Source organism: Neodiprion virginianus, chromosome 1 (genome assembly GCF_021901495.1).
Source record: "Neodiprion virginianus isolate iyNeoVirg1 chromosome 1, iyNeoVirg1.1, whole genome shotgun sequence".
Taxonomy (NCBI): Eukaryota; Metazoa; Arthropoda; class Insecta; order Hymenoptera; family Diprionidae; genus Neodiprion; species Neodiprion virginianus.
Window position 1 is genome coordinate 21,393,828 of NC_060877.1, and position 14,071 is coordinate 21,407,898.

Below are 14,071 nucleotides of genomic sequence, written 5' to 3' on the forward strand. Positions count from 1 at the left end.
ATGGTATATTTCGGCTCTCCACACTGAGAAAATCTTCATTTGTTATAGTAACTAGAAAAAATTCAGTAAAACAGGTATCGTCAAAAAAAAAACTATTTGAATATTGTTGGAATTACGAAAAACGAGGTACACGTAACCATTTTGAGCTGTTGTCGATACTTTTTTGGCAATTGAAACGCAAAATCAGTTTGTTCGGTTCACTGTACTTTTTTAGTTAAACAGTTAAACAAGGCTTTAACGTCAATTCATTGTTGCACATGCATTAAATTTTCGCAACAGTTACAAGAAAATATAGTAACAGTGATCGTAATGAGAAAGAATAGCAACGGATACTAGACTTTCTGATAACAGCTACAAAACTAATTTTCATTTCGTACCTAGAACTATGTTTTTCGATCGTGGTAAAAAATGAAAATAGTTAAGGACTGAGCGGTAATCGGAAGTAAAAATTTCTCTCCGTGCATGGTTACTACACCTCTGAATAACGGACTTGTTTCAGCGTTCACTGTGGTCAAGGTAAAATAGTATTCCCTGCTTCTATACAGCTGATGTGTCGTGTCCTGAACAAACAGAATTTCGAGACAACCCTGATATGAAAGAGACGGGAATTGCGAAGCGCGAAGGCGTTTATCGCCACGGTGCAATAAGCACGTGCTCGCCGTCGAAGATTTTTCATACGAAGCACGTGGTGCAGCTGTAGGCCGATAAGATTACGCGAAACACATGTGTGCGTGTATTTGATTATCGCTAATGTGCGTCATGCGTTAAAACAGTTTTCCGACGTTAAGTGAGAAACAAACATTAGCATTGATCCTGCGGTAAGATCGTTCACCGTAAAACCAATGTAAACAACGAATTAGCATCGCCTTATCATTACCAAGTTATTATGCATGTTTCCCGTGCATCTGCGGGCGACGAGACAGAATTTTACAGATACTGTTACAAACATTTTTACAAACGAGACTTACGTCAGGACAAAATCTAGTTGTGAATACACAAACTCGGCCAGCTTGTATTGTTTCAATACGTTCGACTGTATGGAAATATAAGAAATCGCAAAGACGTTGAAAAAATATAATGTCGCAGTTGCACAAATTGCAGTTCATTTGTGGCAATGAAATAAGCGCAACGTATACATACCTTTAAGTATATTGTACATTTGCTAATGTATTAGCGATTTTATATTTTTTTCTTGCGCAATGCCAGATGATTGTAAGGAAAAAAATACACGAACATGAAATTTTCAGCTTGCAACATTCTTGATAGTCACAACATTTTTTCTATTTTTTACGCTTAAAAATTATAAATTATTAGTGAATAGAAACAAAATTTACATTCTTACATAAAGTGTACTTTGAATTGGGAAATTTTTACTAATAAATGTCGAATAAGCGTTTCGATTGTTCAAGCTACTCGAGGAAGTTCTTGAACATGAAAAATATTTTTTCATTTACATTTTTCAATGTAAGACAAAATAACTGTAGTCCAGTGTAGCAATTCCCGGGGAAATTAAGGAAATTTAACGTCAGTATATCTAACAGATATTCGTAATTGAAGAAAGAAATAGCTTATAATTACAGCCGATCCAATAAACTTGATTTAACAATCATCAGAAACGTACTATTTTCTTGAGAATCTTTTGCCAAATGTTTTCCATCTTTCTTTCCTCATAAACCCTTCTGTCCAAGATCCGCGAGAAGATCGGATCAAATAGCCGCGGGCTCCTCCCCTCTAATCACGAGAATCCCCTGGAATTGGTTTATACTGAGCTTACGACTGCCTTATGGTGAATCCAGTGGTGTTGCGCTCTGCGAAATTTGTCTCTCCGAGTCGCAGAACTTTCTCGGTCTTTTTTCACTCACCGTCTTAACCACGAATAGTGTACTTTGGCTCAATAAGTTATTTTGCAGCCGCAATATCTGCGGACCAATTCCCAAGGTCTTAATCAAGGAGAAAGACGGGTGTAGAAGAAATTACAAATCGCCTTGTCGCAAAAAGACGGAGAGAAATTTGGCGACAATGGCGTAAACGTCATGAACAATTTTTCCAAGCTTTATAATGTATTCGTCTCACAGTTCAGCTAATTTGAATGAAATCAAAAGTCCGACAGATCAAAGCACATGACCAACGTGATTTGGTAGTTTGCGCACCAGATTCCTATGGGAAAAAAAGTCTGCAGATGACTGAAAATTAAACATTCGCAGGAACTTACATTCTAGTTTTTTCGTCGATGTCAATGTTCGCCAGTTAATCCTTGGAACTCTCCTAATTTCCGTAGCGCGGCAGTGTCATTCATATTTGATCTCTCATACTTGGCAATTTTAACAGTATGATTTGTAGCCCTGTAGATTTTGCAAAACCTAGCTGTAAAATTCTTCCTCACCGACCTTAGCAGCACTTCCCGAGATGGGCATTGGGCTATTTTTTAAACAGATCCTAATTGAAAATAGCCCGATTGTCGCTGATACTCCCACTATACGATGAAATTAATTACGACTTAGGTGTTAGTGTCTTTTTATTCTTGAACAAGGGGTCAACCATACTCGATGTCATGTGAAACCATTTGAATCTACTCACGTGCATCCAAGCAGCCAATTGAAGATAAAAGAAGTCATGCGCATTCATTTGGAATCGTACATAAAGCTCGTCTCGTCAATTGAAGTATTGGCTTATTAGTCTTCCGAATGCATGAAGTAACTCGAAGCCTAGTCCAGCGCATAAAGTTCTTATGTACTGAAAATTGCACTGTCTACAAGTCGTATGTTTTTTTTTTAATACATGAACGTATGCGAAGCGTGTTTATTGATCAATTTCATAATCTAACACGGAAAAGTTGAGTAGCAATCGATATGACTTGTTGTGTTAAAACTATTTTTGCTCTAAAGATGTAAGATTCAATAGATAGGTATACTGAAGTGACATAATCCTATGTCTTGCGATCTTGCATACATGTACGTATAGTTGCGCTTGAAAAGTCGATCAAGGAATAACTACAAGAATAGTGTTTCATTAGGAGATTATACCCTGTGCAAACAACTAAGTTTCTGGGTAAGCCCGTCTTTCAAATAGCTGACAATAGCCGCAAGAGAGGAATCACCGCCGGATAATTACCACTCGTTATTCATAAAGGGTGTAATCATGCGGCCAGACTATGATCAAAGGCATCGTTAGATACCTTTGTAATTTACTCGATCAGTGGTGATTTTCTCGCACGGTATCTAAGAGAGAAAGGTGATTAATCTTTTGCTAAGAAACAAGTCAAGATCTTGCTCTAGCAATAGCGCTAACGTTGTATACGCGTATGTATGGATTGACGATCGGCTTAACTGAAAGGTGAGAATTGTTGAGATTGTAATCGGCTTATAATTTGCGTTACGTTAAATCAAGAAGTACATTCGATCGGATTCTCTGTGAAACGGACGACGGAATTTTTCTCGTCCGAGCCAAACCTCATTCAATTTAACCTTACCCGATATAATATCAATTGGTATAACCGAATCACCTTGCGCGAAATGGGTTGGAACATCGATTGCTGGACAATCGATGCAGATGCTGCCGTGTTCTGCTTCGGATTTCACGTGTAACCATATACAGTTGTGCAGTGGACAGTTCTGTCGTTTCAGATTTCATTGATTGGACTTTGATTACCTGCACGTAAACCAGTACCGGCAGACAACGAGGCGAGCTGAAGAGAGAGAGAGAGAGAGAGAGAGAGAGAGAGAGAGAGCCGGCGTTGCCATTGTCGGGTACCTAGATTTTGGCTGTAAAATTTATGGTCGTCGTTGGCATTATCGAACGAACAATTCGCTCACGGATGTCGGAACAGGGATCCGAACGGCAACGGTTCAGGATTGTTGAAAAACACTATACATGTATTATGAATATAGGTGATATGTATACGTATATGTATAAAGGTATGTGATATATCGTATAGATATACATATACATATATGAGACGGTGAAATCGTTGGCGTTGAGTAAACGCCGCTGCAGTTTTGTGTGTGCGCAACCTCGAAATTCGTTTATCGAATCGGATTTTAAACTGCATTGAATTATTCCTTTCGATTGATTCCATTCCGCATCAGAGTTCCCGTTGATGTGTGAAAAGAGATTTTTGAACGGGGGCCAAATATTTTAGATTTATTTTAACGGCTACGAATACAGAAGTGTTTCAGTAACAGTAGTGCCGATTTTCAGCCACCAAATCGATCTACTTTCAATCATCATCGATAATCTTTAAGTGGTTCGGCATTCGGATTTTATCTATCAAATTTATGTGCACAGAGTTAATCTTAACGATGGAAGGTATGGTAAAATTTTCTTGTAAAATCGAACGATTTAATCGTACCGAGACGTGTTTAGATAACCTCTTTTTACGAGGCTATCTCTGGAATACTCTGCTAAATGAAGTGTAATTAATTCACTTATCTTGCAACACAAAATGACAAACATGCGAGTGCTTGGCTGTCACGTGCTCTTCGAAAACACTCGCTTTGCCTTCATACATGCGGCTCTCTTTATCTCTTGGATTAGCCTACGATCGGAATTTTGTGGCAAAAATGTTCATCTTGCTCATCGCGAATCTTTAGAGGATTGAGGTGATCTATCGATGTTATTTTTTAGTATTTTATGCTTATTCTTGGCATGTGTTCAAAGGTATGAAAACGGTATCTGTACACGACAAGCGTGTGGCATTGCTTTAAGATCCCGAAGCTTCTCAAAAGGATACCGAGTTCTCGCTGCGAGATCGCAACGCCCTAAGGATGGAACATAATCTAAAAAATGTTCATCCGTGTTACAACAAGATCAACAAAAATGTTTTCTTTTTTCTTATTACGCAGTGTTCTTAAGCTAAGTTTATTGGCTGCACTGCCAGGGTATATAGTTGAAGAGAAGACAAATGTGTAAAGGAATAAAAACCATCAGGAGCACCATGATTATTTTGTACCATGTACTTCGTTACTATCGATTTTATTTTATTTGTTTTTATGAAACTCCGGATTTGTTTCAATCGTTTTACTATTTACTCATAATTTTAAAAAAATTTCTTACACGGAAAGTGTGAGAGTTTCCAATCAAGGATTCTGTTGAAACTTTTAAGCGTGCTTCTTTGGCCCAAAATATAGAGCTTCTGGTCTGTAGTTCTATCCATTCTACCTCTCTTCATTACAGTGAAAACTTATTAAATTAGCAATTCGATGAGCCAAATGCCGTTATATGTAATAAACGAAACCTATCGTGTATTTTCGTCTTGAATATTAACTTTCGTTGCCCTCTATTTTAGTTTCGATTACAGGCTCTCATATATTCAATTGTGAACGAATATATTATCATTTCAGAAGCATATTGAAGTTTAAAATGCAAATTTTCGACAACCTGATTCATTGTGAGTTGAGCAAAGAAAAGCCAAATGGGTGGAACTGAGCATCAGAAGTTTCACATTTTGGCCAAAAAAGAACCCTTGGAATTTCAGAAAAATTGTTGATTCGGAAGTCTGATACTCTCCTTGTAATCGTAATTTGTGTTAACGAATATTAAAAAAACGGTTGCTTGTGTACACAACATTCGAGCAACAAACAGGGGCATTTTTAACGGTTGTATACGATGCAATGGTGAGATTGTTTAATTCACGATTCACTGACATGTATTTGACAAATCAGCGATGGATGCATTTTACGTAATCACTGATGAAATTCAGAATTTACTGTCGATATACCAAACTCAGAGAAAACACCTAATCCAATAATATATTACCTGCGCTACCTTCGTCATAAACTCGACTACTTTGTGCTTATAAAAACTAAACAATATTAGGGCTTTTGACGGATTTATGACATGTATACGTACAGGGATTTCTTGACTCGTGTGTGTATCGAACCGTGCATTTATAACATCGCAGTGACGTCACAGAAAATAGTTTTCCCTCGGCAAGTTTCGCTATTTTCTCAAGTAAGTGACGTACGAACAACGTTGAATTCATTTCACACAGCAAAAGTGCAGAAGATGAAGTTTGGTAGCCCTGTGCAGATTAAGGGGACACATACCTCAGTTAACATTTTTTTGAGAATAAATTAAAAATAAACGGTAGTTTTTTTTTTTAGTTTCCGTCGAAAATCAGTCTTATTTGCTTTGAGCTTAAATAGTTACAATATGTGAAACTAGTGGAATTATTATAATAATATTTCAAACACATCTATTTTTTTAAAAGCTCTTTTCGAATGAACAAAATCAGTTTACAAATAAAACAGGACTGTAGATTTCTGTACACTCTGAAGGAAAATTAAAAATTTTGTTCAGTGTTTTTAAAAAAATCCGTAACATTGGAAGTATGCTTTGACTTTGTGTATGCTATACATTTGTACAACATTTTTACAGTGGTACATTAAACATAATCAATTCATAATATTGTCTAGACTCAGCGTCAGTAACGGTTCCCCATAACGAACTGTAAACCACCAATATCCTCAATTCAGTAAACTCTGAAAGTAATATCAACGGTTAATTCAACACTCGCGTAACGTGTTTTTCGTATGCGATGGCCGGACCTGTACGATCGAAGAAACAAACTCACGTGCACATCATCTTGCAGAGGTCAATTAATTTTTTACCTCGGGGATAAAGCAGAGAGTAAAAAGTAACACAGACTCATTACATGTACAAATTGTAATCTTATCCTTGTATATTGTGCTGCCATTAATTCATTGGACCACAAACGCACTCGATTCAATCAACCCACAATTTCAGTGAACAGCTGCTCACTATTTGGTCGATTATGATTGTTGCCGCTGGCAATATAAGCGGGAATGAAAACTACTCTTGGTGCTCAAGATGCGAAGACACGATACGTCCTGCATGCACGTGTGTAGGATCTGCGCTCGCTAAGTAGCAAGCTAACTTAGCCGAAGATGCCCCAGGGGAACTTCGAGCATATATTGGGGTGAAAGGTGGCGGAGGATGACAGCGTTTGAAGATACGACGCGGAGAGAGGGGGCACCCCTTTGAGATTCTACCCTTCACATCAGAATTCGTATGCAGCATGCGTGGAAATCTTCTCAGAAGATACTTCCAGGAGAATGGAAGCTCTTCGTGTCAAAGAGCACCAAGTCCCCGTAAAGAGTTCCAGCTTTTCTCGCTGAGCACGTGACTTGAGAAACAGACCTCTTGGTCGAGATAAATTTTTCAGTTATCACCTTGGCTAAGTTGAGCAGTGTCCTCTGCTCAGTCTACTCAATACTATCACCATTGGAAAGTATCAGTAATTTTCACATGAAATATCTGAACCAATTCATCTTTAGTTCGATTGGTCAGTTCTTGCGCGTTTCAACTTCCCGGAAACGAAAATCGGTCTGGCCTTGGAGGACTTGATTTGATCAGAAGCTATTCCACATTTCTGAACCTATGGGTTACCGAACTTTAGCATCCCCATAAGCATTGCGTAATCCCTGGCGTTCGACGGCTAATCTTAATCCAGGTTAAGCACAAGATTGCCCAATTCCTATTGCCACCACTTCAAAATACGTTGGCATTGGAGGGAAGGGAACACCGGGCATGATTGGGTACTTTAATAAAACGAGTCAAACCCCATGTGATGAGCTTTACCTTCAATATTCATTGTGATGGGTCCATTGGTCCACTAACATTTGCACACTCATCCAATGAAAATCTGAGCTATGCGCGCGCAAGCCATCACAAAATTGTCATGGCACTTGGATTGACCAGCGAATCAATGTCTTCTTGAAACCATGTCTGCGGTTGCGGAGAGAAGTTCCCAAATCCATAAGAAATTGGAATCTTCTGCTTCGAAACGCGTGAACTTTTAGAGGCAATTGCTGATATGACATTTTCAACAGTGTAAAACTTATCCCTAACTTGATAATGGTGAGGATTGGCTTGGTGGATCGTTTGTTGCAAAAAACTACTCAAGCAGAGTCGAAATAAGACGCGCATCGATCTTCTTGAGTCGCACAGTTGTACACTCGCAACTATAGTGGAATTTTCCTTTGGAATGTTTAATGAGAAGAAAAACAGCGTTGAATGCTTGGGACTGGCGCTTCATAAATTTGCTAAAAATGTTGAAAATGTCGAAAAACGTGGATGCTTTATCGTAAGAAAAAATTGTGAATAATTAGGAGCATGAATTCTTTTCCGTTCCCCTTCCACTCGATCGAAGGGCCCAAGGATTATACCACATCGCTTGTACAGTGGAGATGACGAACAATTAAGATAAGGAGTCGCGAGAGCAGCATAATGATATAAAAAGAGCAACGAACATGTGTGGAGCCAGTTCGTGACGGCTCTTCGATCGAGTGGCATTACAATTTCTTGGTTGATCACGTCATACAATATACACACATTGAATCACCAGCCCACTATATCCAAGTTTCACCCAGTCTCACTTCAGATCGCCAGACCCAATAATCACCACATTTTCGTAGAAAATTATTTGTCGCTGATAACCCAACAGGTCAGTGATCATATATCATTGTGATTTGGACAGAATCTTATTCGACATATACCTAGTGTGGATATTTTTTCATGTTTTCTCGCCTTTTGCTCCCACGTACATTTTTTAATAACTGTGGGAATTTAGATATTTCCACATATGAAATCTGAGTACAACTGAAATTTTTTTACTGCCTCGATTTTCTGTTCAAAGAATCCTTTGTCTCTACATATGTATCCCATAAGCATTCGTGAAAAATAGATTGTCACGTATTTTTTTTTTTTCTGGTATATATTTCAAAATTTAATATGGTTTTCCATAAATATTGCAGTATTTGAAGTAATTGCACTGATTTGATACCATCAGTAACACCCAAGTCTGTGATTGTTTGATAAAAATTTTTACACACTGTTTTTCCATATACTCTCGTGATTTTTAGAGATGAACAAATCAACGAAAAAATTTGAAAATCACGAAAAACAAAATGTTTTTGCTTTAAATTATCGCTTGAAGCTGAAATAAATCATCAGTATTGCAATGACCCAACTACTTTTTTTATTTTCATGGAACTGAAATGTCCTTAAAGTTTCATCGTTAGCATTTGATTTCCGTTGAGCTCCCTTGGTGTTTGAACTTGGCAAAAATTTATTCGATTCAACAAGCAAGTGATTAGTGGGCACCGCTGTTACATGACCACAGAAGCACGTGCCTTTCATCATGAATTAGATTGTAAAGAAAATTGCTATTCAAAAGTTACAAAAGTACCTTCTGGGATCTTTCGTGCGATCAGCCCAAGAAAGCTTCGTAAGTGATTACAAACTTCAAGCTGGTATTAAATTTTACCAAGAAATCATTCATGATAATATACGAAACGATTTGCATCTTGGTTCAAAGAATATCTGCTTTCCGTGGCTCCATTACATTAATAGAGCCAACAATCTCTCAACTCCAGATATTATTTCTTGCCATTGTTGTCCGCACGGAATATCGTGTACCACCAACTTTGCCGTTTCTGCATTCTGTAGTCTGTTAAAATCTGTTGAAAAAATTGGAAGACACCCTGAAAGAATGTTTGATAAGAACGTATCATTATCCCCATTTGTTCTGTTTTCAGAAAAGAGATCCCAGAGATGGCGATGGAAGCATCAGCAATGGTAGTGGACTACCTGGTCTTCGCCGTCTGTATTATTGCCTCCTTCCTCATACCCTTGTGGGGAAGATTCCGTGCAAAAAAGAAGGAAACGAAGGCTGACTACGTGTTTGCGACTGGAACTGTCTCCATGGCAGCCATGATGTTGTCCATAGCAAGAGGAACACTCGGAGTCCGCTCCTTTCTCGGATATCCTTCCGAGCTCTACTACCGAGGCAGCGCGATGTGGGAGACTCTTTACGGAATGGTGTTGGCGTATCCCATTGTCTGTTTCATTTTTGTACCAGTTTACTACAATCTTGGAATCACTTCGGTGTACCAGTACTTGGATATGAGGTAAACCGCAGTCACTTCCTCCATTGCGATACGACGAACAACAATAACATTTTATCAACACTGAGCACTGACGGCTGCTGATCATCATCAGCTGGCAGCATTGTCAAGTTACATGATTACACAATTAGTGCATGTGTAGGGTCTTTACAACGTATCATATCCAGTCTGGACTGTGACGAAAAAAATGGGATCCATTAATTCTTGCCAAATTGATGCGTTCAAAGCTAGCTCAAATCTCTAACACAACTTAGATTGCATTATGCCTATTTACAATTTCAACGCATTGAAATTTAACACTAAAGATGTGACTATCGGCAATACTTTATAGACATAAAGTAACAGGTAGTTGAAATTCGGTTTTCACCAGACATCGAAATAAATCCAGCAAAGCCACATTGATTGCATGAGAAATTTATAGTTCACATTACCGAATAGTCATTAAATGTTTTCATTTTTCACGATGGCTAAAAAAATTATAGTTTTGGGTATAAACTGACAATTAGTTTTGTGTTGTGACTAGAAAATTTGTTGTGCTCTATTTATTTTTGATAACGGTTACTAGTACTATATTTTCTCGTTACTATTCGATTTTGGTGTATTTGATGTTGGTGTAAAAATAGATTAATATTAATGCCTTGACCAGCTGAAAAAATCTATTGAATTAATTGTGAGCAAACAAATTTAACGTTGCAATAAGCAGAAAATGTGAAATCGGTAGCTACAATTACACTAATTTGTTACATGTACCATATTTTCTTGTGAATTCAACAATATTCAAACCATTACAGTCATAATACCCATTTATCCAGAATTTTCCAGTAGCGATATGTAAAGAAATTTTCGTCAGTGTAAATATTAAAGCCGAATAGTAAACAAAGTATTTGAATTTGGAAGCCTAGGCAAGTAAGAAGTATTCTAGTTGAAAGACGTAATATTAGAACAGATGTATTTCTACAGCTGACAGACAGTGTTATTCTGAATATATTAGCTCACCCATTTTGTCTGGTGTATCGTCACCTACGCAATCACCTGACAGATGTTCACATACTTTATGAATGAGTTAACTGAATCGACATTAATTAAATGATGAGGAACTATGTGCGTAATTTGGAATACAAAGATCCATATAACCTTGTCTATACGATTGTTTGAACCGAAATAAGCCACCAACATTTACCGAACAACCAAATTCATCACCGATCATGCTGCCTTCGTCATTTCACGTACATGATGCAGTTATTTTAACTGATGCTTACCCTTGCAGGTTCAATTCTAAAACAGTGCGCTGTCTCGCCAGCTTCTCCTACGTCATTCGTAGTCTACTGAACTTGGCAGTGACTGTGTTCACTCCGTGTGTAGCCCTGAAGACGGTCATCGGACTTCCTTATTGGGCCAGCATAATTGCCATCACGATGATCGCTGTTGTGTTCACTGTCATGGTAATGTTGAAATATCGATTGCATTCCACAGTACCGATTCGGTTGCATATACAACAGATTTTTACATATCATCGTGTCAGGGTTGAAGTGTTACCCACTTTGTAATAACGCACGTAAAATGCCTGCACTTCGTGTCAACACCGTAGAATAATATTCTTCACTCGCGGTTTTCGTGCAGAATATCTCACTGTCAGAATTCAAATATACGAATCCTGAGTCATAGGATGGATTCTGCAGCTTCAGGGCTAAAACTGATTAAGGACTTTGTTGTTCATCGTCACGTCGTTGAAATAGACGTAGGTAAACGGTGCTGAAAATTCATAGAAATTAATATTCATATCACGAGTAATTGGTTCCACGCGTTTCAGCCTGTAATGCCTACCGTGATTATGCACACATGTAGCGATTCTAAGTACTAGGCAAACACCGCTAATCAAATTGATCCGTGCGAAAACACGACAAGATTCATGTTTTAATTACTCAAGAATCAGTGCCTAACACTTGTAACGATTACCTTTTGAGTGTACAAGCCTTAACTCCGGATTCGTTGCATACATTTCTCGTAAAATGGAGGGTGATAATTACTCGAGTACCATCGGTAGCTATCTTATCTCTTATTATATGCACGATAAACTCAACATTGTCTCTGAGAAAAGGGCATGGATTCCACTGTCACGAAGGAAACGATGTGAGGACGATTCATTCAAGGGAGTATGTAGTAGATAAAGGTGAAAATTTCAAGTCACGTACACGACACAAATGTATGTTCTGATCGTTAAATGCAGAACGGGTGACTCAAGCACCGGTAGATACGGAGTGAGATCTTTAATGACAGTTAAAAGGAAAACGAAGAATGCGAAAAGGCGGGGTATAGTCGAGGGTAGACGGTAGCGTAGATAGGTACGTAGGTACTAGCGGCAAGACTGTTCGAAGAGACTTCATTTTATGACGAATCGAGCTGCAGTTCCCAACTATATATACGCTAACGTGTAAAAACTATCTAACCAGTTGCACGGTTCGAAGAACATTTCGATCCAGTGGGTATGAGTTTTCGCCCGTTTGTCGAATCTGGATTACACGTGTAATATTCATTCGTCTGGAAGAACCAATTAAATTCAAACCTCGTTGATTTGCACGCGAATGATAATTCTAACGATATTTTTATTTTTTTTATTTTTTTTTATCTTTGATATCTTCAGGCTCAAAACCGGTTTATTTACCAGGAAATCATACGGAAATTACGAAAAACTATTAAACTGGCATTGTACAATTTAGTTCCACAGGAACACAATTACAACATTACGTTCTTACCCATGTAAATATTATTCGAATTACGCGATACAGTCTGGACTTAACAACACCCCTGATGCATGATATGGTAATATAGTGTCAAAAACTGTTCGAGAGTCAACGTGATATTCAAAGTGTAACGCTGCGAGTATATTTTGCCGATGGTAGGAAATAAACATTGTTAAGATTTAAGAAAATAGACCATGGAAAATGTTCTTCAATATAAACATTAGGACGCCAGTCAGTCGAAGCCCGAATAACCAACTCTTTTGCATTTCAGGGTGGGCTAAAGGCTGCCATTTTGAGTGACGTCATTCAGGGGCTAACGATGATTGGCATCTGCCTTGCTATGATAATGCAAGGTGTCTTCGAAGTGGGTGGAGTTGGCGCTGTACTGAATATTACCGCCGAAAGAGGACGTCTTGATTTCTTCGAGTAAGTTTTCTGTCTCTCACCCTTGCATACAACGGAATAAAATTTGATACATTACAAAATTCATTCGGATATGCAACATGGGGCCTCATTTCAATATTGACAAATACCTAATTCAAACAATAAATGAAATTAGCCAGCTGTATAGATAATTTCTATACAGTTCACTCCAACATTTTGAATATACCTCCAGTACAAACAAAGTAAATTCAACACCACACATTTCTTAGTCTCAGAATCAGCCATCAAACTTTCCGCCCTTCATGTGGAATGTTTCACTATCGAATAAAGGCTTCCAGCTTATATTTACTCTTGACTTGATCACAGTCCTGTGACGATAAAACGACAAATGAAGTTCTTATATGTCGCATGGTGTGAAATAGCGAAGCATTCCGTTTGGCTGAATTGTTGGGCCCTTTGCATGCACCGTTGAGTTTGCTGTTCGTCCTCTAGTAAATAGCCAGTTATTTTGAACTATTAATTTCGTGAACAGTTTTCTTGGAATATCTTATTACTGAATTGAATCGTCCACTGTGTTTTGGATTCATGCCAAACAATGGAAATTCCTTATTTTCTCGATAATTGCAAATTTCGTAAGAGTAGTTATACAGAAAATTGTCATGCACCTCAAGCCGTACGACTTGGACTTGTAGATACTGCATGGGGTTTTTCGACGCATTGAGACTGTATAGTATTTAATATTGTGCACCCCACGGTAAGATTCTAATGTTTTTTTCTTCGTCCATTCCAGCTTCAATCTAGACCCTACTGTACGTGTGGCTACGGTTTCAGCTGTGGTAGGACAGCTATTCATGAGTCTATCGATTTTCGGATGCCAGCAGAACTTCGTCCAGAGATATTGCAGCATGAGTAGCAAGAGAAAAGTGACCAAGTAAGTGCATTCGCCTCTCACTAGTGCCAATTTCCGGAAATTACAAACCCTTTCGTGGTAATTTACGCTGGGTGGTAAAAACTTCTGGT

General features: G+C 38.2%; 1 protein-coding gene across 3 annotated transcripts in view; it reads left to right on the forward strand.

The window, feature by feature from the left end:
• Positions 1 to 14,071, forward strand: part of LOC124299445 (sodium-coupled monocarboxylate transporter 1) — a 77,184-nt gene that overhangs the window by 60,961 nt on the left and 2,152 nt on the right. For 2 of the 3 annotated variants that reach the window (XM_046752626.1, XM_046752640.1), the window contains exons 2-5: positions 9,558 to 9,929; positions 11,194 to 11,368; positions 12,939 to 13,093; positions 13,842 to 13,982. In XM_046752626.1, the coding sequence (XP_046608582.1) occupies positions 9,574 to 9,929; positions 11,194 to 11,368; positions 12,939 to 13,093; positions 13,842 to 13,982 (827 nt within the window). In that variant the 5' untranslated portion in view covers positions 9,558 to 9,573. Of the gene's footprint in view, positions 1 to 8,284; positions 8,465 to 9,557; positions 9,930 to 11,193; positions 11,369 to 12,938; positions 13,094 to 13,841; positions 13,983 to 14,071 lie in introns of those variants that run through there. The other variant, XM_046752632.1, reaches the window with a different exon arrangement.